General features: G+C 42.1%; 1 protein-coding gene and 1 long non-coding RNA gene across 3 annotated transcripts; both read left to right on the top strand.

Moving 5' to 3' along the window:
• The first annotated feature begins 2,721 nt into the window (after positions 1 to 2,721).
• Positions 2,722 to 6,501, top strand: LOC148054386 (uncharacterized). The gene is made up of 3 exons (XR_015707153.1): positions 2,722 to 2,941; positions 4,226 to 4,352; positions 6,390 to 6,501. It is a non-coding gene; the product is annotated as an uncharacterized LOC148054386 (long non-coding RNA).
• A 1,571-nt stretch (positions 6,502 to 8,072) lies between these two features.
• Positions 8,073 to 25,427, top strand: UPB1 (beta-ureidopropionase 1). 2 transcript variants are annotated; one of them, XM_087768473.1, is made up of 10 exons: positions 8,073 to 8,271; positions 9,003 to 9,174; positions 10,748 to 10,835; positions 11,545 to 11,639; positions 12,244 to 12,405; positions 16,412 to 16,581; positions 20,015 to 20,087; positions 20,926 to 20,968; positions 22,125 to 22,279; positions 25,135 to 25,427. In XM_087768473.1, the coding sequence occupies exons 1-10, from the start codon at positions 8,171 to 8,173 to the stop codon at positions 25,216 to 25,218; spliced, it is 1,143 nt and encodes a 380-aa protein (XP_087624599.1). In that variant the 5' UTR covers positions 8,073 to 8,170; the 3' UTR covers positions 25,219 to 25,427. The 2 variants fall into 2 exon arrangements, with proteins under 2 accessions (XP_087624599.1, XP_087624598.1); XM_087768472.1 differs by having other exon boundaries at positions 8,075 to 8,271; positions 20,015 to 20,096.
• Positions 25,428 to 25,816: the final 389 nt, after the last annotated feature.

Here is a 25,816-nt window from a genome sequence, read left to right as displayed (position 1 = left end):
GAAATGGCTATATGCATGCAGCGCGGGGGGGCAGGAGGGTGCCTTGTGTGTAAAAGAAAAAAGATAAAAGCCCCTCTCTTTGGCTGGGGGAGGAGTGTCTCGTTCCTGGAAAGGACTGCATTCCGTCCTTAGTGGTAGTTGGGGCTATAAATTTAGTACTGTCTTCTCCTCTGGACCCACAGAACTCTGCACTGTGAGGCTGGACCAAAGGTCCAGTTTGGAGCCTAGTTGGTAAACAGAAAAATCCCCCAAACCAAACAAAAAGCCCTCCTACAGTTACTGTTAGAAATTTCCTCAGAAATTATGGTACGGTAACTATTGCTCAGCAGGAAAATGATCTGCACCAGTCGGTCCTCCACAATCTCTTCCCTTCTTTCTGCTGCCTTTGTGTTTCTAATCCACCTTGTCTTTTCATCTCTATCCAACTAGTTTAAATTCCAGTCTCTGTAGACTGCTGTCCAGCAATGAAATGGTTAACACGGACTTCTTATTTCTGTCTGTTTTCCCTTCATAAAGGCAGTCTTTGAGTGTTGGAGCCCAGTGAGATACCTGGGTGGAAGGTAATTACTCCTCTCAGAGCTTTGATTTCAGGCTCTCTGCAGACTCCAGCAGACGCTATTTCACCTGCTCCATTCTAGTCACGGGTGAATTATTTTCTTTGAAACTGTGAAAGATAGAAATGTACTTTTCTTTCTAAATTAAAGCTCAGATCCTGAAGTGGAGCACGTCAGGCGAACCACAGCCAGTTGGTGGATGAACGCATAACTGTATAGGCAATATGATTGCTCCAGTGCCTCTCTCAGGTCGAGAGTTAGGTATTGTGTCTCCGGGCAGCATGCAAGTCTGTGCTGTGCTTGCAACCCAACCGGCCAGATTTCAGTACGTTGTGTGACAACCGTCATAGATGACTCCAGGTTCACGCTGCCGCGGCTAGGAGCAACAAGACACGAAAGACAGTGATGTAAACTGCTAACGAGCCGTTGAAAGATGCTGAAGGTACCTAAGATCTTGAGGAGGCCAGTCAATCCTCCCCTTCTCCCCTTGGTCGCCGCGGATCCACTCTTGCCCTGGCGCGCGCGCGCTCTCTCTCTCTCTCTCTTTCAAGTCTTTTGCTCATGCCATTACAAGTCAGCAAGCATTCGGATGTGCTCAAGCAGAAGGATAGTGGAATGTGTTACGCTCTTCATAAACGCAGCTTCCTTCTTCCTCGTTTGCCAGCAGCATGTCAGCAGCAAGGATCGCTTTCTTTTGCAAGAATGGCTTTGGTAAAAGGTGCACTAATGAGATATACTCCATTGGCAAGTTATTTCTGGCACAGACAGAGCTGGAAGGAAGTCAGCATTACACACACTCTTTGGCCTGGGAAGGTCTGAGAACCCTTTAAATACTTGGCTCAGAAATGGCTCGTTTCCTTTTATCTAGGAGATTTTTGCTTTCCTGTTAAGTTAATTAAACTTCTGTTTTGTCTTCCTCATGCCCTTTTGCCAGCATCTAGCCTTTTCATGAAGACACTAGTTCAATAAGCATCATTTATAGTGTCAAGCGTAGGTTACTACTGTTTGTTTGCCAAGTGCAGCTGCAACCGTCTGCCCAGTTTCACATGTTGCTGTGAGCCTCAGATATCGGCCTTCGCTACACAGACGGGCCGTTGAGGCCTCACGCTGTCCCTTCCATGAGCTGTCCTTAAAAGATGTCGTGCTTTGTCACCTTCCCACTTCTCTGAAAAAAGGGCGTGTTTACAGTGGGTTTGGACTGCAGTGGAGTCTGCAGTTCAAGCGAAGTGTTACTTCTGGTTAGCACCTTGTATGGGTATGCTCACTTCGGAATAAGAGTATGTTTCTCAGAAATAAATTCTGAAGCAAATCAAATTATTTTGAAGTAGAAGTTCCCAGGCTGGGGGTCAGTGTAAGCCCCTGGATACAAACCCCCCGAATGCCTGAAATCTTGAGAGGCTGGGTTCCTGACTGTCTGGGGTATGCATCAACTCACTGGACAGATGCAGCTGAAGGGCTGAAGCCCCCTTCCCACTTCTTCAGCACCAGACTGTGCTCCCGCATCATGCTGCAGCAGAGTGGGCCCGAGGATGCTCCCCTTGTTCTTCCCTTCCCTGCCACCCGCCTCGCACTGCAGCCCGAGTTACTCCTGCTCTGTGGGAGCCGCGTGGTGAATAGCTGTGGTGAGAGATGGACAGGGAGGCGTTTTCATACGGTCTGCCCTTGGGCCAGCCCATGCAGCCTGCACTGCAGGCCCCTTCGGGACAGTGCCTGTAGCTAGAGACCTGACAGGTTTTCCGTAATAATCCTAGCGGTAGGAAGGGTCTCACCCTTCATGAGGGACAGGCCTTATTATAATTTCTTGGTTCACAGCTTGAATGCCTCCCCAGAAGTGCAAGACGTTGACTGGTAGCGGATGTTGTTATTCCTTTTGCGCTGCCAAGCGTGAAACTGAAGATGAATGTAGCCCTTTGTCGACTGCTGCGCGCAGGCTGCGACCCGCCTGGGGAACACGCAGTGCTGCCCCAGCAGTTACCCGTGGGGCGCTCAGTTTGGGGGCAGGCTGAAGAAACGAACCTGTTCCACCTCCGTGTTGAGCTGCTTTCTATAACATCAGACCCAAGCGCATACAGCTGAGAGCAGAGCGGCGTAATGAATCATTTAGCACTACTTTGTTGCTGGCCAAGCTGTTAGCCAAAGCTGTCTCGCCTATAAAATAACGGGGTTTGGGCCATCTAATAAGCTCGTCTGAAACAATTTACAGTTTTTTGCATGAAAAAATTTTTCAGTGATTTTTTTTTTTTTTTTCTTAAGGGCAATGTAAGGCTCCTGTATTCTGCATTTGGTTTTAACTTGGAGAGCTCTGAGGTCGCTTTTGGGGATTACTTTACACTCAAATCCTTTATAGAGGGCTAAATGACTGAAGATTGTCCTTTTCAGAATTTCGGGTAAGTTCCCATTACTTTCTGTGTGAGATCCCTATCAACCCTGCCACACGCTTTTTCAAAGTTTATAGAATTCACGTAGAGCCTCCGCTCAGAGGGGAGCGCCTTGAGGATTTTCCAGTTAGCCACGCGATCAATTCAAGACCATCTTTCTCAAAACCAGATTATTCAATCCTAAATTACGTGTCTGCTAATTCCGTTCTCTAACAATGTTCTTGCCAGGAATGTGGCGGTATAGAAACATCGTGTTCCACGCTCTGCCCCATCTCGCCGGCTCTTTCACTTTGAAACACCTGGTTTCTGCAAGGACTGCAACAAAAGATCTTTCCCCGTCTGTGAGGGGAGGGACATCTTCCTCTTCCCAGATTATACCTCAAATTCATTCATTTTGGTAGAGACTACTACCCGCTTTGATGAAGGATTAGAACACTCTATTTATAGTAGGTGCTTAAAGACCGGGCTTCCTGAGCCCGTGGAAAACAAATGCGCCAGATTTTATTCTTTTGTTCTTTTAATAAACTGTCCGTGAGATTCTTCCCCTCCCCTCCTTTCCTGCTGGTTTACTTGCATTCTTGTATGTTCAGTGTTTTTTCTCTTCTGTCTTTGTTCCAGTTTATCAGCAATTTACACACAGTTGTTTCCCAGACTCCACGATTTCGACAGCAAAAATAACACTGACCTTTTGAGCCCATGAGCAATCTTGTTGGTGGTAATTTAGCAGAAAGTTACAGTAATGACGAAGAACGCTGCTCTTAAACGTTAGATCATTAAATGTGTTTTATGAGTGTTCATTACTCCTTTAATGCACTTCCTGTGCACCAGGGAGACAGCCGTATTCCAAGGAAGACTGAAGTTTTTAATTGACAAAAGTGGCCAATTTGTGAGTCTCTTCTGCTTTAAAGATACATCTGCAGGTGTGACTTAGCCAAAGCAAGCAAGGAGGATGTTTCTAGCCAGAAAGACAATAGCACTAACAACAGCAGGACTCCTCCGAAGGCACATTAACTCTTTGAAAACCGCGAGCTGGGCTTTTCCTGTGGGAGGGAGGGAGGTGAGGAGGGAGGGGAAGGTGACGGACCGCTGACATTTCCCTCCCCAGACCTGGGGCTGGCTAGGGACTGCTTCGGTCCCAGGCCGGCCTGAGCAGACAAAACGTATTGTCAACACTGAACTTCCTCCGTTTTCAGCCGCTTCCCCTTACCCAGCCTCCGGAGCGGCAGGAAGCCAGGAGCAGATGACACGGCGGCAGCTATACGAGGTCTGTCATTTGGCTCTCCTGCTCTACAGGTGGTTGGACCTGTGGCTGTGGCAGAGGTACGAGGGAATCTAAATCCAGACCTGAATTTCCCATCCATATCAAAATCCTCAACTTCGCTTTGGCTTCAGTTTACGTGCAGACCCGTTTCTAAAACTGGTAAGAATACTTGTAAAGATTTAAGCAGAATTAGGAAAAGGAAATTTGTCTGTAACCAGTGTAAAGGCAAAAAAACCCTTCAAAAAACCCAAACCCCGCAAATCCCACCAAAGTTAAGTGTTATTAGCAAGAGGTCACGGTACAAAGGGTGACTTTGAAACAGAGAATGTTGGTTTAAGCTCGTTTGTCTCAATGTATCAACCAAAGCAGGACAGAAAGGAGGTTTACCGCCTGCCTTCTTTTAGCTGTGCATTAAGTAGCGTGAAGCTAGTGTTTTATCTTCCCCCTATATTTTAGACCTGTCTCCTCTCTTACCACTTTTATTATGCTAATTACCCTTCACTGCCTGTCTCTCACCCTTGACATGTTTTGAATCAGGTATGTTCCAAGATAACGCAGCACAGGAATCTGTATTTGAGGTGAAGTGGTGTAAAGATCTATTTCAGTGATCTATTTTGCAGTGCAATTCAGTACTTTGTTTTGTGGCCGCTGGAAAAGGACAGTGCAGAAGGTCATTTTAAAAGGCTGTTGCAGCGTCTAGAGAGCAAGCTTAGTCAGAGCATCAATATCACGTGGCCTTGCAGGACACGTCTGGGTCCACGTCCACCTAAATCCCTTGGTAGGTGTTGATGACAAGCGGCATGACCCCGTGGGTGATGGGAGACAGTTATTGCATTAGGGGTACGAGTTATTAATTTATTTAGCGGCTCTGGGGATCTCTGTGTGACCCATTTCAAGGAATGACAGCAGAAGAAAGTGTCTGGAAGCATGATTCACATGACAGGCGCGGGGTCTGTAAGAAGCCGGGTGTTTCAGAGGGAGTGTATGCACATACCACTGCCTTAGGAAGGCAAGACAGAAACGCTGCCCACAGTCCTGCCTACTAGCTCTGATACGTGATGCTGTTCAGCCTCTGCTCCTCTCCTGGGTTACAGTGGAAAGATTTTGTTTGTTTGTTTCAATCTCTTCTTGGGTCTTTCCCAATTTTAGCCTGAACTCTAGATATCTGGCTCTTAAATCCAGTCTCCAGAGTGCTTCTGACTAATGCCAGGGTGCTCTTGCGGGGTTTTACAGGAACCCTTGGGAACGGTCTTGCAGCACAGAGCGTGTGGACCCGTGTTATCGAAACCCGGTTTTAGCTCCGAGATGGTGCCTGTGCAGCACAGGGTTTCGGTACAGACTGCACTGTGTGGTCCTGACTTCTGTATCCGCCTTTCTGGACCACCCTGACTGAGGGCAACAGAGATGAAAAGCACGCACACTTCAGAACTGTTTTGTAGGAATTTTCCCTCGTTTTAAAGAACTTTTGTTCCAGAAAACACTTATTTTCCTCCAAACCAGTTATTACAGCCTGGGTTCATATCAAAAGGTTCAGCTATTTCCCAAAATAATTACTTGGTCCAGGTAACGCAGAACTGGGAAGAAATGTAAATACGGAGGTTGGAGGAAGTCAAAACCAGAGCTGGGATCTGGATTCAAGCATCATACTTAACAGATAATTGCAGTGACTGAGGTGGAACATTCAGCCTTAAATCCAAGCTCTCTAATACGCTTTGTCTGGGATAGGGAAGGCATCTTCCTTTATTAGGTTACTTTCCTGCTCAACATTAACATTTTGTGCTTTGAAGGTTTATTGTGTTGGCTAGAGTTATACCTTTATGTACGCGTAGTCCCTATGGAATAGCCTGATCTCCTTTCATCGTTATTAGTAATTCTAGGCTTGTAATTTCCTATTCGCGCAGTCTGGACCTCGCTGCGCTGTTGCAGGATGGCCGATATGGTGCACAGGAAATGTACTGTTTTTGCAGGTCTCGACTGTTCGTCAGTATTCTTTTCCGCGGCTTCGGTTTTATTGCCATGAAGTCCATTTCCTACATGTAGTACAATTTACTAAATTACAAACAAACACGGCACCAATAGAGAAGTCAGTGAAAGTTCACACTAAGAATAGAAGCTTGAAGAGAAAAGTTCAGTTATGTGACCTTCTTCAGGAGCTGGATACAAAATAGACCTGCTGTTTTTCCCTTCAATTTGCAGTCCAGGCAGAAAAGAACTAGAACGGTTCCCAGAGAAAGCCAGACCCTTGTTTGTTTCTACGAATCCTCCAGAAATGCTTTATCTGTTAGCTGACATCCTGAGTATGCTGATATGGAAATGAACCTACTGGGTCTCCTAATTTCCCTCCTGTATTGTCAGCTGATTTTTGCATTGATCTCCCATTCCGCAATGTTTAAAGATCTACCAGCCATGGACAGAACAAAATGTTACTGATACGTACCTTTAAAAGTGGCCATTAAAGCAAATTAGGATCATCAGATGAAAAACATCATGTAAGTATGAGTCACTGCTTATCGTTGCCCTTTAGAAATACGTTTGGGAAAGAAAAACAATTCCTAAGAACAGGTTTTTAGGCTGTTGGTCATGAACAGGGAGATGCTACACTGATGCGTACGGGGCAAATACTTAGGCAATGTACTAGCTATCCAGACTTTTTAAAAGTTCCTTCCTTTCAAATGATGCCTTTTTTCTTCTTCGTATTCACCCTTTCTGTTTCATAGCACGCTATGATCCCTACTTTTAGCTTATCTTGAAAATTCCCCCAAAGATTACAGAGTTTTCCCAGCTGCTGCCTAAGGGAGCTAGTCTGCCCTTTAGGACTTGCTGCCCGAGTCCCTGCTCCTCGCAGGGCAGCAGAGCAGCGCGTCCGCCCCGGCGCGCTCGGCACGCAGAGCATCGCTGCGACTCCTTGGGCTGAAAAGGGTGCAGCAGAGCGAGAGAATCGGGTGTCTCAAAATGCCTTGATGAAACCGGACTATCCCTGGACACTCTCTGTTTAAAGTTAAATATTAGACACTCTCTCCCTGACATTCTTTTTTATTTAGCCTAAAAGGCTTAATATTTAACTCAAAATACCTAACAACTGCAGATGCTAAGTGCCGAATGTTGTTACGTTCTCCAGAATATACATAAAGCAGCGCTGAAACTCGGTGCGATTGATGTATTTAGACACGTGTAGCCATCCCTGGACTTGGTAACTGGTTTTCTCGTTCGAACGAAGCGGTTATGTTCTGAATTCCGGTTGCGTTTTGAAGCAAAAGGCACAGCCAAAAGTTCAGTGGGAATAACTGGTTTAAATGGGGTGCCCGCTTGGTACATGCAGAAGGAAATACCCTTTACTGAGATGCACTTTTCTTTGTCCCAGATCAAGGTCTTAATGTGTTTGATCCTGACTGACATCAGCTTTGGTTTTGGGATGAATTCCTCAAATCCATGTTGAAGACAAAATTATTTTTTACTACTGGCTCCTGTTCAAAGTCTTATTGCAACTAAACTGCGTATCTGTGAAAACCACTGCTATTTTATGACTTCTTTCCCATTTCTAAGCCTTTTTGTTGAATGGTATCGTTACAAAAGGCTCCTAAAGGTGTTCTGCTTTTAGGTGAGTTATTTCCGAGGCTGAGGAGTTGGTCCAGAAGTGGCAAGCAGCCGCGAATGGCCACATCCATGCCTCTTTAACCCTTTGGGGCACCTCGGGGCTAGCCCCCGGAGCACAGGGCGCACAGCCCAACCAACCCTGCCACACCTGAGGGGCCCCGGCCCTCCTGCCGCCGCCCGGGCCCCGGCGCTCTGCGCCCCAGCCCCTCCGTGCGGCGGCCCCGCCGCTCCCGCCCAAGCCCCCTGAGGAGAAAGGGGCGTGGCCCGGCGGGGGCCGCCCGGGGGTAAAGTTCGCGGGGGCACGCGCGCGCCTAACGGTCCGCGCGTGCCCAACCGCCTGCGTGCCTTGTCCCGGCCCGGCCCGGCCCGCCCCGCGCGGCGCCATGGCGGGAGGCCTGGAGTCGCTGGAGTCGTGCTTGGAGCAGCACATCCCGCCCCAGGACCTCGCCGAGGTGAAGCGGATCCTCTACGGGGGCGAGGCAAGGTGCGCTGCTAGGAGCGGCTCGCCTCCCTCTCCCCCGCCGGGGACGTCGTGCCCCGTCCCGTCCCGTCTCCCTCGTCCTCCTCCTCCTCGGCGGGTGCCCGGCGCGGGAGTGAGGGGGAAAGAGTCGGTTTGAGGACGGGTGCGCAGGACACAGGGCTGGGCTAAAAGGAAAAAGAGGGGTAGGTCCTGTGGTGCTTGTGGCACTGCGGTGAGGTTAGGCTGTGGGGAGAGAAGCGGGGTGGTTTGGAGGTAATCCAGGCTTGGGAGGCAGAGGTCGGCGGGAAGGCGGCTGACTGGAGTGAAAGAGCCGAGTGGGATAGCTTTGAGGGGGGGCTGCGGGGGTCGTGGCTTCCCGGTGAGGGAGCTGGAAAAGCGGGGATCTAACAGGAGGAAAAACACGTTGGAGGGAAAGTGTTTATGATCTGGGGGTGGCAGATGAATGTTTGTATGTATGTGCTCCTTGATTTCTGTAGCAAGGTAATAGTGTCTGGAAATCCCAGTTCTAGAGGAGGACACTGGGAGTTTGGTGCCATGGAGGAGAGCAGTGAGATTTGCAGAAGACCTGGCTACTGACTGACTGTTCCCTTGCCTGGTAGTTGTGTATGGGGGCACGGGAGCTCGGGTGGCTCTGCAGGGGTAGACAGCATTTGTGATCCTTTTGATCCGTTGCTTTCAGAGCAGAAAAGAAGAACATCTCACCTTAAAATGTCTTTGTTTCCTGTTCAATCCAGAAAACTTGATTTGCCAGCTGCTGCTCTATCAGCAGCTCGGGAAAGAGATTTTGAGCTGCGGGGCTATGGATTTGAAGCTGCTCCAGAGCAATTGAGAAGGCCGCGTATTGTTCGAGTAGGACTGGTACAAAATAAAATTCCACTTCCCACAGACACAGCCGTGGCAGTCCAGGTACACCGACTGGGATCTGGGCCGTTTGTGGGTAACTCCTCTTCTACTGGATTGAGAAATAACACGCTTCAGTTGTTGGTGTTAGAAACTCCATTATGAAATGTCTCTCCTTGTCCGGCAATATAGGACCCATCACTATCTTAATACAGCATACTGTAAGAAATTTGCATGATACATTCAGTTCTATTGTTTCTCAGAAATATCTCTTGTGTCATGTTTACCTAGTGAATTGCCCAACCTGTTTGCAGTTTTTCCAAAGCTAAATATTTAGTCACTGATTTTGTACATGAAAATCCTTTGCCTCTAAAATGAAACAGAAAATCATTTACCCGAAATCAAAAGAGATGGCAACCCATGGAAACCACAGGTGCAGTTCTTGTTTTAATTGAGAAATGTTCCATTATAGGAAAATCCATTAGAGTAAACACAGATTAATGAAGCTGTGTTCATTATTCTTTGTCCAGCAGTAACCCAAATCCTATTACAAGGTGACCATCATCTCCTGATATCTTGGACACAAAAGCACGGGGGTGACATAGATAGAACTAGCCTCCTAAAAGTAGCTTTAAAAAAGTGAAAGAAAATACCACATTTATAAAATCTCCTGGAGCAGTAGTTTTGTAAAGTGACAGGACAGAACATTTCTGAGGTAATTTGTTTTGGAAAGATTACCTGTCACAGATGCAAGTCATTAATTCAGTATACGGATCAAGTTTGTGCATTCTTTGTAGCATCTGTTAAAAAGACTACCAGTTATATTAATGATTTTTTTACCTTATATATAACTAGTTAACTATTTCTGTAAAGCAGTGTAGAGTTGTTGAGCTTGTAGGTCACTGTTGACTTGAATTGTGTCCTTTTTTTTTTTTTTTTTTTATTGACACCTGAAAGTATCAATGCAAAGTGCTACACCTATGCTTATATTAGTACAATGCTCAAGAAGGAAGTACTTGGAAACAATGTTTTTTGACTAATTAATAAAGGCTTTGATGCTTTTTCTTGGTAATAATCTACTTGGCTCTTTGTACTTAGCTCTTTGGACAAAGGGATTTAGAAAATAGTTTGGACTTAATGACTTCTAGAGAGTGTCCAAGATCCACGTGTGCGAGCAGGATTCGGAGATAACCAAGGAAATGGACTGTCCTTACCTCATGCTTTAAGATTCTGAGTACTTGACTTTGAATTCACGTTTACTTAACATCGTTCTGTAGGTTTTTTATGATGAGCAGCAAAATTGTAATTTCTGCTGATTTTGTTAAGATTTTCGGCTATTTGCAAGTCAGTCAGCAGTGCGTTGCCATATATTTAAATGTTGTAACCATGGAATTAGAATTCCATTGGATCGCTTTCTCTATTTTCAGCATCTAAATGCTTTTAAAAATCTGTATCTAACTCTTTCTATTATCAGTGCTCAGGGATGATAACTTCTTGAGTTATTCCACCTGAAAGCAATGGGACTAAGTATAGAATAAGATAAATTTAATGTGAACAAAGCTTATAAAACCAGGCTATTAATGTAAAAGTGAGTTAGAATGTAGAGCTTTTTTCATAGCGTGATACTTCTCGCAATCAGGTGGCTGCACTGCACCGACGAATTGAGGAGATTGTGGAAGTAGCTGCAATATGTGGGGTCAACATAGTTTGTTTCCAGGAGGCTTGGAGTGAGTATTTTCTGTGATTCCTTCTAGGTTGTCAGAGGTCAAGTCCCTTCTGTTTTAACAAGTGTCCTGTACTAGAAGTATGTCTTGTAAGTGAAGAGCAGAGATCTTCCAAGATACAACAGTTGACTTTACTGATTTGCTTTCTAAAGGAGAAAACAAAGAGTATTAGATAGCAGAACTGTATGGAAGATGTATGTGAAGTCTGTTACGCCGAAGACTGGCGTATGCTGCAACAGTGATACTTGTAGGTGTGCTCCTTCTTCATGTCATCCTTCGTGATCCTTTCCTCATTTTTTTTTTTCTTCCAAAACTTGGGGTTTTTCTAGACAGATACTAAAATTAAAAAAATCTAATTTTCATTTAAATGGAGACTTTGAGGCTTCATAGAGGCAAAAACCAAAATGAAGGCCCGAGTTGTGAAAAGAGGTTGTTCACAGAAAGTGTACACTAGTGACTGAGGTGTGTTTTGTATTTTTACCTCCAGTAAGACTTCACTAAGTTCATTCTTTCTCTTCTTCTTTGTTCTGTGTGGGCCCAAAACTCCTTCTCTTGCTAAAAATACTTTTAAATAGCTTTTGCCTTTAAACAAAGAAGACAGTTGAATCTTTCTTAAGTGTTTAATTTTTTATCTGTGTTCATGCAAACAGTGTGTATTTCTTGAGTGACATGAACATTCTTGTAAATTTTGTCTTGCGTTGGTGTTTTCCAGCCATGCCCTTTGCTTTTTGTACAAGAGAGAAGCTTCCTTGGACGGAGTTTGCTGAGTCAGCAGAGGATGGGCCAACAACAAAATTCTGCCAAGAGGTAAAAAAACAACCAAGCAAAAAAACCCCCACATCCAGCCTCCAGCCCCGGCCCATAACTGCCACTGATTAGCATGGGTTTCTTCTTTATGTAGTGGTCTTCTACCACTGAGAAGACTGAAATAATCAAAAATAAATTTTCACCTTGCTTGACAAATATTATGATAGTGAGTGAAGTAGAAATGGACAATAACAACTGTGCTCAATATTTATTTTTTAAACTACTTTGTATTTATAGGCTGACTTATACCATGGAAGGCATATGAAACTTCCCATTTAACTATTCCAGAATTTTACAAGGAAGGAACGATTCTTCATAGAAGAATTCTTAATTTCCATTTAAAAGGTGTTTCTTGCCTAGAACAGTTGAGCATTAAACAATGCTTGTATGAAGGTGTGAGGAGAAGAATAGCTAGCCTTTTCTGAACAGGGAACACTTTCACACATAGCTTTTGCATCTTGCTGTGAAATGACACAAGATGTCATTGATGGTAACAGAGTAATGTACGAGAGGAAAACTTTTTTTAATCCTTCTTTATGAACAAAAACCGAAAATAATTATCGCAGGCTTGTGTATAATAGGAGAATTGTGTTCATTTGTATAGCTGGCAAAGAAATACAATATGGTTGTGGTGTCTCCAATCCTGGAGCGAGATGAAATACACGGGGAAACTCTGTGGAACGCTGCAGTGGTCATTTCTAATTCTGGAGCTGTCCTTGGCAAAAGTAGGAAGAATCACATTCCGAGGATTGGAGATTTCAATGAGGTAAGACGCAGTATTGTGACTATCAAGCTAGTCTTACGTTGCAGCTCTTGTTTGTGTCAGCGTGTGTTGTATCAGAGTCCTATTGGCAGGAAACGTAATGTATTTCTAGAAAATGTGGTTCATAAAGTGTCAAATCAGGTTTTCTTGGGTGACATTATAGTAAGTTAAGTTGTCAAGAATAGAGAGTGATGACTCTTAAAGGACAAATAACATTGAGTCTTTGTCATGTACTCTTCCTTGGCCTGATGGAAGCTACACAAGTATCAAGGATCTTTAAAACAAAATTCTGTAAGTCACAGCTTTGTTACGTTAGTCGTGCATGTTTGGCTCAGATGGTTTTTGCATGTGTGCGTGTTGAACTTCTTTTAATTTGGAAGGCAATTGTTTCATGGCTCAGGTGTGAGCATTATTTATGGGTTTGATCTCTGTGTCTCTGTGAGGTTGTCTTGGAAATGACACTTCTTTTGCTTATGTTTCTTTGAGCAGAATCCCTTAATTTGTTATGCTTCTGACTGAATAGCTGGTTTATGGCATCTTCTGTTTACTAATCACATTACTTCCACTGAAGCCCCCAGCAGTTTTTAGACCGTGCTCCAGAATCAGCTTCAGAAACTGAATTGGTAGTAAAGGGAATGGCAGGAGAAAACTGGTACATCTGAAATGTGTTTATCCACCCATAGACTTATCACAAGCAGAAAGATCAGGATTAAAAATTAACCAAAGTCTAAAAATACATTGCCTTACCTAACTAAATCTCTCCTTGTCAGCTAAAGTGAGTAATTAACAGAGACATTTCTCCTAAGCACTGGGGGCTATGTACCTGCAGTTGCTTTTGTTCCCTGTCTAAGGCTTCAGAATCCCAGCTGCTTTTTTATTAATTTTTAAAGTTTTTTTGTGTCTTGAAACTTTGTGTTCAAAGACCTCTGGAAGTTTTGACCTGGGCTTCCAGACCTGATCAGACTGGTTTGTGTTTCTTCAGAGGAGGCTGTTAATAGGTTTCTACACAATGGATTTCTGGCACAGGCTTGTCAGTCACCAGTGTTGACTTCTATCTTTAACAATTATTTTGATATTTAATATTATTTTATTGGACCTGCCTTTTAGCTAGCAAAACAGTAACTAACAAACCCACATAAAATACAAGCACTAATAAAAATGAATTTTGGTTACTTTCCACATTATTGATTTGCTCCTTGTGGAATCAAACAAAAAATAAATTCCTGTTGCTTGTGCTAAAATATGATGTCTTTCAGTTTTCCAGACAGTGTTTTGTGGAGCATCAACAGACTCCAAGAAACTTCTTGTTTCCAGCTATGAAACTGTAATGAAAGGCACCTAGAAAATATTTTTACTTTTCTGCGTGAAGTATAAATAGTTTCACTTTTTTTAAGAGTTTTGCGTAATTCCTAAAAAGAGTTAGTTCTTACAATCCTAAATGCCAGAATTAGCACAAAACAATCTATATCTTGCAGGTATAGTATAATGATCTGACATTTCTTGTTGTATCTACCTCATTATAGAAGCAAGTAGTGTTTACCCAAAACAGTGCTGTCTTTTTAGCTAGGTTTGTTAGCAAAGCATTAAGTCCGTTCTTCTGAGCTGAGCAATTCTGATAGAGGAACTTTAGAAACCACCAAGACTACAGAGAAGGCTTATGCTCATTGCTGTTACTTTAATGTTGTTTTCTTTATCAACAAAGTTAACCCCGAAGGAAGGGTTGAATTTGAAATGACTTTTTGTGGGTTATCTCTGTAGAGCAGATAGGGAAAGGAGCCTTGTTAAAGTCATCCTTGTTGAATTGGTGAGAACTAAATGGAAAGGGGAAAGAGATTGGTCTGTAGCCTATTCAGCCATGTGTGGGACGGCATATAAATAAACAGAAATCAGTCCTTCATGAGACATCGTGGTTTGTTGCTGTGGAGATGTTTGTGAACTCTGGTGAGTAATAAAGAAGTAAGAACTGATGAATTCCCTGAAGCAACAGCATTTTTGTTTTTCTTCTCCTATTGTAATAAAAGAAAACTGAGAATAGAAGAAAAATGGAAATATATTCAATCAGCGGAATTGTTTTGAAAAAGGTTTGTGTGAGTGCCCACCACGTGGTGTGCTCTCTGCAGACATGAAACGAGATTAAACATCAGTGCCCAAGGAACTGCAAATTCATGAGACCTGATAATAAATAAGGAACATGAGATGTGACACTTAACTGGGCATGCTGAGCCTCTAGTCCTTCTTGGTTTCAGAAGATGGCCCCCTGTGTCTGTTGTGCCATTCTCCTACACTGAGGTGAGGCCCTAGTTTGTTCCCCAGCTGTGACTGTGCGTGCTTTAGGCCTGATGTGGTTCTGCTTCCTTCAAGACCAATAGCAGTGGTTGTTAAAATGGACAGATAGTTTCAATAAAAAGGGGATTGTTTTACAACACACCTTTCTTATACTATAAGAGTCACGCCCCATTGGGTCAGGCTGGTGGATGAGGTATCTTGCTTTTCTGTCTCCGAGACCATCACAAAAAGGTACTATTAGGAGTAAGTCTGGCTGCTCTGCAACTCTCGTACTCCCTCGGTGTCCATGCTCATTGTATTAGGGATGCTGGGTGGCGTGTCCTGTCTATTTCGTTTCTTATCTGCGGTTCTTTTATGAATGACTTTGTCTAATCCCTTCTGAACCTGGTGGTAATACCTGCTTTCACAAGAAGCACATTTCAGAAGTGCACTGCCTGCTGCATGAAAAAAGTTACTTTGTTTGAAAACAGGTACAAGAGTGTCATTTCAGTCGATACCCGCTGCTGCTTTGGGATTTCTGTATTCATGTTATCCGCTGCCTTTGTGATTTTGTAAATCTCATTCATAATATTGCCCTCAGCCTTCTGTCTGCAGATTGAAGAGCCTTTTTAGTTGCTCCTCACAAGGGCGCTGCCCCATCCCCTTCATCGTTTCAGTTGCCTTTGCTTATTCCCTGTCTGGTATGTCCTTATTGAGATGCAGACACTAGGATTACCCAGAGTACTCAAGTCATGGGCGCACAGAATTCTTATAAACCAGCAAAATGGTGTTTTCTGTTACATTTCAGTACTCTTCCTCTTGATGTCTGAGATTTTCTTGGGTTTTTGACTAGCACTGAGCACTAAGCAGGCGACTGTCAGTGGCTCCACACATACCCTTCTCTTGTGTCTGGGAAGAACCATTTCTGTGCATTCCATTTAGAATATCTCTGTCAATGTTTGTCTCTTGATAGCTGTTAGCAATGCCCTGTCCTTCTCTTCACTAGTGCCTTTTACAGGAACCAGTGCGTTTCCAATTGTTCAGAAATGTTTAATATGATAAGATGAATGTTCGCAGCATATGGTAAACGAGATCTTTTAAACCAACAGTTGGCTCCAGTTTCTTTAAGGAATGTTCTCTAGATTTATCCTGTGATTTTCCTGGTGGTAGTTTCAAGCCTTCTGTTTGTTTAGAGCAATAGGCATATAGGAAATTTAAATAACCAATCTCAGCTATAGACTGATATTTGCTTATAGCATTCATAAAATTACTGCATGTCATTACATAACAGGTGGATGTAAAGGAGTTCCGTGTTCTTTAAACAGCGTTCACCATCTCTCTTTTTAATCAGAATCAAAGGATCATGATGACTTAAGAAAATTTTCTTATGTGGTGAAAGTACTGAGAGAGGTGCCTAAAGTTGGGCAATTTGTGGATCTCTCTTAAGCTTCTGTAGGAGTTTCTAGCATTAACAGAAGTGTTTGTGTCAAAGTCAGACAGCGCTTAGGTGTGGTATGAGTGAAGGGAGACAGAAAGGGGCTTGAATTTGATCTCCGCAGCCTGAGAGCGCTGCTGTTTGCTATATACCCATTACAGTACAGCTACCTACTAAATGAAAGGTGGTGTCCTCGCTCGTGGTCTAATGACTTGAAGCTGGTAATTGGGAAGTGTCAAAGCAATGTTGGAGGTATTTCTTTTCGCTTTTTTAAGAAGTCTGCATTTGTGGTTTTTTGTTTGTTTGTAGTCTACTTACTATATGGAAGGAAATACAGGACACCCAGTGTTTCAGACACAGTTTGGAACAATTGCTGTGAATATCTGCTATGGGCGCCATCACCCTCTGAACTGGCTCATGTTTAGCATGAATGGAGCAGAGATCATCTTTAACCCTTCAGCCACTATTGGAATGCTCAGGTAAAATGCAAACTGATTTAGGCGGTCGCATGCTTTCTGGGTTAACTGAACCTTGGAGCCCCTCGCTGGGGCCTCAGGGACACCTTGCTGAGGTCTTGGAACCTGAGGTATCACCTCTTTGTTTTGCCTTCAGGAAGGAATCTACGTTCTTCTCCATCTGGAGTTTTGGGCTACCAGTCTGCTCATGGTCACTAATTCTCTTCTAGAACTTTAGTTGTGTATCTGCAGGTCTTTTGTCTCTGAGACAAAGTTAGCCACCATCCAGCTGGTGTTCTGAAAATCAAGGAGAGTTTATTTAGGTACATGATATTTTTGCTTTATGATAGGCAGTAGTAATTTACATTCGGGCTTAGCTTGCCAGCTTGCATGGTCCACCTAGGAGCCAATAAGTGTGGTATCAAATTGCAGTTTTCAGAGCCAAGCTGAGAAACCCTGTTCTCAAAAACATTTTTTTTTTCTTTAACTGTTGGCAATTTTGTGATTATCAGGCCTCTTGAACCAGACTGAACCAGTGTAAACTGTTTCCCTTGAGATTAATCTTCTGCAGATTGACATTAATTGCACCCTGCTGACTTGACTTCCTAAAAGAAAGCCAGCTCAGTGAGCTAAGAAAATACGCTTCTTAGCTAGCCCATAATGATTAATTTGTGGATTAGATGTTGAATATTCTTTGCCTCTACATTATCCGCATCGGTCACGTTTCAACATAATAACCTCTGAATGTGCCGTGCTTCCAAAGCATTGTCTGACACAGGCTGTGTATTGCTCGGGATACTGCAACGTGATGCAAAATAACTGCATTTCTTTGGGGCCGGAGGGGGGGCTTTCTTTAGGTAGAAACCTGGTGGAAATGGTTTCAGTGGTTTTTATACTCCTCCTTACAAAATCACCATGCCTTCCTGTCATTCTCATCGTATTCTGTTTTTTGCTGTGCTACTCAATACTTTCAAATTCCAAATTAGACTATTTGTAAATGGAGGTCTGTGTCTACACATCAGCTTAAGACATGATAGAACAACTGTGCTTTCTCTTTTTGGTTTTTTTTTCTTTTTTTTTTCCCCTGATAGCAGTAGGCTCTGAAAAGTAATTTATTATTGTATAATATTTACATACATATGACTGAGGAAGTGATGGTAGTTTATGCTTAATTATAAATATTAATGTTTTTAACCCTTTTCAGAATAAGTGGTTAGCTTTGTACAGGGCGGGGGGGAAGTGCCTTTGCAGAGTTCTTTGGAACAAAAACATTTCCTTTGTGAGTTAAAAACCCATATTTTGGGCTAGCTGAACTGTCTTTGAGTTTCCAGCTCCAAAGACAAGTTTCAGGAAGCTAACAGGAGCGTATTTCATTGTTACCGATAATATTGTAATACAAGTATAATATCCAATAGCAAACAAAAAAAGACATACTGATCTCTTATAATACTAAAAATTCTGTCTCATTTCTCTACTCTCTCCCTTCAGCTGGTCTTGTGTGTGTGGGCTAATTACAGGATACTTTCATTTTTATTTCTTTAAACCTAGAGGAAGAGATTTTTCCAGTGTCAGTTTTGTAAACCTTGATGTATGAAATGTTCAGGCAATATAGACTTGCTGACGGGGTATACAAGACAGTAGAAGAGTTAGAAATGTAAGAGGAATATCTCTTTTAGCATTTTCCATTTCTTCAGGATTCAACCAATCCCCTCTCTTTAGCTGTTTAATGTAAATTTGGAGTTTTTCTGCCTCTGTGACAAGGCCCAAGAGTATTCATCCAGTTTTTCTTGCTGACCAGCTAGAAAATTCTGAGGACATTAAGCATTCATAAAAGGGTAGAAATGGGGAAGAACAGATTAGAGGCATAAAATTTTCATACCCACAGCCAGTTCAGATGCAGAGAACCAAGTATTTACAAACCTGGAGAGCAGAACTGTAGGTTAGATGCAGTATTCGGTCATTCAAACTGCCTTTAATAGTTTTTGGTACAAAAGATAATTTAGGTTGGGTAATGTTGGAAAATGTCCTTTGAAAAGAGTTGAATGAATGCACAATGCTTTTGGGGCATTTATGTCACTACTAGAATAATATTTGTGATGTTTGTCCACTTATGGCCCATTAGCAGGAGAGCAAACAGAAATTACCCTGTTGTCATACAGCACTTCATTGGTACTTTCGGTGCTTCAGGCTCTCCTAATTATTGGCTTTCACTGATTGTTTTTAAGCATATAATTTTTATTGCAGGAAGAAGACTCTTGAGGCCCGTGTAAAAAACTGTCTCTGGGGTTGCTTCTTGGCTATAGCCTTTTTTTCCTGTCTCTCCTCTTCTGTGAAATTGTAATTTGCTGGAGCTTTTCAATAAAATCCCTTTTTCTTAGAAGAGCTGGCTGCCAGACTCAAAGCAATTGAGAAAAGAGGCAATAAACCAAGTCCTTGCAATCAGTCCAGTGACCGTCTCAGGATTCTTGAGTCTGCCCGGGAGATTAATGAGTCAGATGCTTGCAACCTTGTCTCGGTACTCAGAATCTGGCAGGTACACGCTGTCACAGGAATGTACAAATTGTATCACCTTTGTTTTGCAGCTCTGAGTACTTCCAGCCCTCCTATTAACTAGTCCGATCCCTGTGTAGCAAACTATTTAATAAAAAGAAGACTATTTCAGTTTTAACCATTAGTCGGAATTGAAATCTCCTTTGGAAAAGAGGTAGAGCCTTGGAAAAGAGAAGGAATTTTTTATTCCTCCTTTCTCAGTTCTTGGTTTTATGTAAATTTAGCGACTGGTTTAATAGATAATTACTGGGAAGTTATCGGGGTGCTTTTGTTAAACGTGCTTTCTTTTTCATCAGCCCACCGTGGGAAAATGACTTACTGGAAAGTGCTATGAAAACTGTAGTTGAAATAACGGAAGTAGGAAATTTTGGTGGAAATGGATTTTTCTTTTCCTTTCTTTTTTTTTTATTATTCCCATCATTAATTTTTTTTTTCATTCACTGCTGCAAAAGCCTCTCCTGGGCCATTTTGGGAAAAAAGGAGGCAATTTGCATGAATCTCTTACAGCTTTGCTGCAGAGTGATGTTTGGTATATCGAAAGTTAATGGAATGTGAAAGCACATGTGTAAATCTTTTGCATAATTTGGAGAGTAAAATGTATTACACTTTAATTGCTTTGAAAATCTTGAGATGTGTTAGTTTTTTTCTTTTTTTTTTTTTTTCTTTCCCATGACAAAGCCATATTTACCGGGTTATCGGATAGAATTGTTTATACCTATATTTGAGCAGAAAATAATTATAGTGCTTGGCTGTATCTGTGGGGAGATTTTGATTGTAAGAGCAAGATCAGTCCTAGCCGCTAACTTTGGCTTCTTTGACAGAAAACGTAACGTGCGAGACAGTCACAATCTAAATTTAGCTCTGAAGTGGACCGGTAGGGAATACCTGCCTCTTTTGTGTGTTGCAGCGAGTCCCTGTGGCCAATTGAAGCAAGAAATGCTGCCATAGCTAATCACTGCTTTACCTGTCCCATCAACAGGGTAGGAACGGTGTGTATCTTCCTTATTTCATTGCGTAATTCAGCTATTGTAGCGCGAGTTAATTCAAGGTAATGAACTGAACAGCACTAGAATGCACAGATTCCTCCTGTATAACTGCTGTATTAGTGTTTATAATATGACTTGAAGGTGGACAGTGATAAAGAGATTGAGAGCTGCCTTGTTGCTGGCAGCCTGCTTCTTGGTTGCAGCTGCTTCCTGTTCTTGAATTGCTCCCTTTGCAACAGGCACCCGCCCTTTTGCTAATTCTCCTAGTTTCTATGGTGAAATCGGTATTCTTTCAGCCAAACTGACTGAAAATGAAATATATCCTGAAGTCAGTGGTACACAACTGGTTGCTGTTGTACTACCTCTTTCTGGACACTGAAATTCTGTAATGAAAATTAATATTGCGCACAATCTTGCTTTCAGATTAGTCCAAATACCCTACATGTGTGTTCTTTTATAAGGTTCCCTGCAAAAATCCAGACTTGTTCTTGCCGTTGATGTGAACATACTTGCCTTCTTTTGTGATCCGCAAGGATGCGTTTGGTTAAATGTCTCCTCTTTTCCCTCTTCTTTAGACTTGTGAAACTGATAGGAGACGTGTTCCCCAAAGTGTATGAACAACAGGCAGTGATGCAAAAAGATCTTGTTTTCTAGCCTATCCATCATAGAAACTAGACCCCTCTGATGACTCCCTCTAGACTGTGCTGATAGTATGCCAGAAAAAATCGTAATAGATTTATATAAACTTCCATACTAAATATGGTAGACTAGCAAGGATTTCTTGAATGAAATGGAATTATACTGCCACCTATGGATTCCTCTTGTTTCACAGGAATACTACAAAAATGCCTTTACTTCCGGAGACGGTGGAAAAGGTATGTTCGGAAATCACATTCAGTGGTTGCTAACAATTGTTAACTAGAAAGTCGGAAGAAACGATCGCTCTCCTGCAAGTGTCTGTCCCGTGACAGCTATGGGAGCTAGCGACCGCCTTACTGAAGACTGCTGTTTTGTAAGCTGGGGAGAAGCAGCACTTCCTATTAAAGGTGGTGGTACCACAGTATATGGTCACCAGAAGTTCACACCTAAGGTTTCTATATACTTTCAGAGGACTGAGAATTTTGGAGTCAATGCAGTATTGTAGGACTGGAAGACAGAAATCCCAGAAATTAGCCTGTGTTGTCAGTGCATGCGTGACATTTTATTTGTAGTTTTAAGATTAACAGCAATAGCCCTAGCCTGAATCCCCGGCCAAGCCATTTTGCCCTGTTTCACAGATTTGCTGGAAGTTAAAGAAGAGAACGCTCAAAGAAGAGCGTTCTCAAAGAAGAGCATGAGATTTGCTTGCATGTACTTCATTTGTATGTTGAAACACTATAACTTGTCCTGTGACGACCGTGACAGCTTCTGGCTTAATCTGGAGGGGGACTGAGCCTTTTTCTTAGCTAGTTTTGGAGCTAAGTGCTTGTAGCAGCTGCAGCAAAAAGGTCAGTGGTATCCATTGCTTAGTAGTACAGCAGATGTGGCTGATTTTTGGCACAACTCAGAGTTGTGCAATATGAAGTAAGATTTTTTTTTTTTTTTTTTTCCCTGTACCTCAAATCCAAGTGTTTTCACTTCTGACTTTGTATTGAAAATTGAATGGGTGCATCTCTGTCAGCTGTTTTGGAAATGTATGATTTGACAATTAGAATTCATTTAAAGTCTGAATAAGAAACAATGACAGCAAAGCCTTTAGTTCAGAGACTTAATAATGGAAAAGTATAATAATGCATTATTTAAAAGGCCACGTAGTGCGTTTTTTTTCCTGTTAATTCAATATATGTGAAAGCTGTACCGTGCATGACAGTGAGTATTGGGCAAAACTGCAGTTACCTTAGGGTGGTGCTGTGACTCTTCGGGATGAATCTTGCTTAAAGCACAGTGAGTGAGCAACCACAAGAAATTGAGCCAGGTTTTATGGGACACTGCATGTTAAGCCATATGCTTATTTGCAGATGGCATTACATGCTTTTTAAAAATTTCTTTAAGCACACCATGACTTGGGCCATTTTTATGGCTCAAGTTACGTAGCGGCACCAGATGGCAGTAGGACCCCCGGACTCTCTCGCACTCAGGATGGACTTTTGGTGGTAGAGATGGACCTAAATCTTTGCAGACAAGTCAGTGACAAGTGGAATTTTAAGGTAAGCCTGCTTATAAAGAAACAAACTTATATGTGATATTAGAACAAACAAGCTTTCATAATGATCGTGTAATCTTACAATAGTTAAAAGGCAACCTTTTTTTTTTTTAAACAGTCCAAAGCTTAAATTATTGAACTAATTCAACAGGATGTTCTGGAGGCCAAAGGCATAAGTAGATTCAGAGAAGGAATAGCCAAATTCAGGGAAAGTAGGCCAGTAGCTTTTAAACGAAAACCTTAGCCTTTGGTCCTTAAGTGCGGATTGCCAGGAGCTCCGAGGACTGCTAGGGGAAGTGTGGGCCATTTCCTTACGCAAGGTAAGTAGGCGTTTGCCACTGAGCTGAGATGGGCCTTTGATCTGACCTAATATAGTAGTTCTTTATATTCTTATAGGCCTTATTCGTCAGTTTTAGTGAAATTCATTGAAAACCCAAAACCACAAGAATCTTTCAGCTTCTGAGAACTTTCTGTGTGCAAACTGCTTGCAGTGTTAACTCCCGGGATTTGTGGACATGTTGTAGCCACAGAGGAGAGCTGTGTACATTCATCTCTGAAGCGTCCTAACACACTTTTGAGTTAATATAAATCAGATTAAGATGTCTGCAAGCCTCTCCACATGGCTTTAGCCAACTTACTTATTACTATTTTTTTTTTGCATTTGGATCATCTGTCCTGAGGGTGTAATTTGATTTAATTTGTCCAGCAGCCGTGCTGGTTTAGGAAAATGCCACCTCAGCACTGCAGTTTGCTAACCCTTCGGTTGTGCCAGTACAAGCTATGTGGGGTGCTATATTGTATACTGGTTTAATAGAGTGACCAGATTTTTTAATTTATTTTTTTTTAAACAAACAAACAAACAAACCAACCACGCTCTAGTTTCTTCTTTTAATCCAATCAAGTTACGGCAGGCCCCACAAATATTCTGTTGGAACAACAAAGAAGGCAAGCAAAAGGAGAAAAGAGATGGCAACTGCTTCAATAGGCTTTATTGATGAAGAAAACATCTGCTTCTGTGGAGACAGGTCTTTTGTTCTAGTTCTCAGTACTGCTAGAGACTGGAATTTTTTCCTATCCACTCTTAAGATCAGCATGATTTGAATCCTAACAAAGTAGACCAGAACTCCTGGCTAGCAACCATCACAATGTATGTAGATTCTTCAGTGATAATCTAGTATTTAAAATAAGTAATCATTTGCAAGGAGCGTCAGTTTTTGCACATGATGTGACTGCAAGCAGACACTTATTTTCTAGAGCTAGTTTATTGGGAACCACCTTGCGCATTACAATACAGTGCAATATATAACGTGTTTTGATTTCAATTTGATGTAAAAATACAAATTTGAATTGGATTTGAAATGATGAACAAACTTTTGATTAAAACATAGTCATTTCTTAGCTAGAGCTGAATTTCTTTGGTAATGCTGCCGATCCATATATAGGGGCTAAAGACAAAAAGTAATTTCAGGTTGTCTTCTGGACAGAACTGCATTTGTTATTTTACAGATGCATGTGGTAGGTATGTGGTTGTTGACATAGTGGAATTAAATTGTGCTGAGAGATCCCCAGTTTTTTTTAAGTCAGGCAGGCATTTAGTTTTGCTTTGCCACCGAAGTCCGAGGCTCTTATTTCAGAGTAGAGATTTAGTGCGTCAGGAAGCACATGGAGCATTGCTTATAACAGCTTAGGTAGGGGTATCTGAACAATGCAATTGTATTGATTAGGAAAAACAAACCGTAAAAACACTGACCTTTAACTGTTTTGTATAGAATTGCTTATTTTTTGTTGTCTTCAAGTCTTGTGCTTTCAGCACCTTAGTTTTACGTTGATGGTGTGGATTGCTGTTGTTGGTCTTTTGGCACATAAGGGCACAGCGGTGGCTTTTGTTTATATGACAGGGGATATCTGTTTCCTTTTCCTTTCGTTTGTGGCCAAGACAGAGGTAGTTGTTGATATGAGGTGAATGAGGAAGGATGAAGTCATCATTTATCCACCGCAGAAAATCCTTGATAGCAAGTAGGAACCTATTTAACCTGTTCTGGTGTCTGCAGTTTGCACTCAATGATGCCTGAAAGGGACATGGAGTAGAATGTCTTTGCTAAACTCAGAGCACCGAAAGAGCTAAGCAAATTGTCCTCGTTACACTCTGGCAAGAAGGGAGTCGTTTGCCCCTCTCAGAGCCAGTGCTGTAGACTGTGCACTTCAGAAGAGGATAGCGCGCTACGTAAAGTGCTGTGTTTCAGCCTCCTAGCTTACTGTATCACCCAAAGCAATGATAATATTTCGTATTATTCATGGATAAAGTAAGAGCAACCCAAGTACCGTCAGTGGCACATGTGCAAACTTATTGCTGGCAGCAGGGTTCACCAGCTGTCAAGGACATAATATGAAGACGTAATTACAGAGATGCTCCTCGGCCTTCACTGACATAACTTACTTAAAAGAGAATATTGTTGATGCATAAGAGAGTAAGTCCACCATTCACATTCAACTTTCAGCTATCCATGACAACCAAAATAGGCTTAAGTAATTAGTCAGCAGACATGACTGTCAATGAAGGACAGCTGCAAAGCAGGAAGGTGTTCTTTTTAGAGTTTTACTTTTTAGAGTGGAGATGCACTTCTGCTCTTTTTTGGGTAGAAGGATAGTTTTAGGCAACACAATGTGAGTTCTTTTATGAAAGTATATTAGTTTGTGCTAAGGCACTGGAGGTCTTGCATTTTGAGTGAATTATGATTTTACTGTTTGGGGCAATTAAATAATAGGTTGTCATTAAAAAAATGGTGGATATTTATATCTTCTACTGAAGTACTTTTATAGCTCACTAAAAGAACTGAAGCTTTGATTTTTCTTTTTCAGATGACTGGTAGATATGAAATGTATGCAGCCAAGCTCAGTGAAGCAGTCCAGCCTTATTTTATACCCAATATCATCAAAGAGTAGGAAGGAGCATCTCATTACAATCAAATCTCACATAACGAATTAAAAGGTACTGTTGGATGATAGCTTTACTGTGGATCACAAGTTGTTGTTTTAATGTTGTCATTTTAATTTCCTGTAACCAACTTTTAAATAATAGTTGTATTAATAGTTGTAACCAACTTTTAAATAATAGGATTCAAAATTGTGTTAAGTAAACTAATTGAAAAATGGCTTCTTGGTCTTGTTTTTTGTCGTTTACACTGATGAGTCCAAACTTTTGTTCCTTACTAGGAATATATCCGGTAGGAATACATTGATATAAAATGATGATGAAATTTATTCAGTACTGTGATATAGTGTGATGGAGATGATGAGTTCAGGGGACATCAAAATTTTTACATAAGCTTTGCATTGTGTGTCTGTTTACTTCTGCTTTCCAGTTTTCACCTTCCACCCAAATGCATAATTTAGGGAGAAAGGAGGCATAAATTGTTTCCATCTTTCTTTTAAAATGACGAGCTGTTTGATGCAGTTCTGTTAGAGCTAAGCAATGCCCCAGACATGTCCTAGTTGTGTGAAGATCTGTGGGTAGTGTAAAGCAAGACCACTTTGGTTCTTT

This window comes from Nipponia nippon, unplaced genomic scaffold, assembly GCF_047370975.1.
Source record: "Nipponia nippon isolate SJK-2023a ecotype South Korea unplaced genomic scaffold, ASM4737097v1 scaffold_30, whole genome shotgun sequence".
Lineage (NCBI taxonomy): Eukaryota > Metazoa > Chordata > Aves > Pelecaniformes > Threskiornithidae > Nipponia > Nipponia nippon.
Note: the sequence above shows the minus strand (reverse complement) of the source record. Positions and strands in the feature narration are given on the sequence as shown.

Excerpts from the sequence above, each read along its gene's own strand:
- UPB1 (XM_087768472.1), top strand. The coding sequence starts at position 8,171 with ATGGCGGGAGGCCTGGAGTCGCTGGAGTCGTGCTTGGAGCAGCACATC. Across the intron at positions 12,406-16,411 it reads GGATTGGAGATTTCAATGAG|TCTACTTACTATATGGAAGG; the intron begins GTAAGACGCAGT and ends GTTTGTTTGTAG. Across the intron at positions 22,280-25,134 it reads GTGACAAGTGGAATTTTAAG|ATGACTGGTAGATATGAAAT; the intron begins GTAAGCCTGCTT and ends TTTCTTTTTCAG.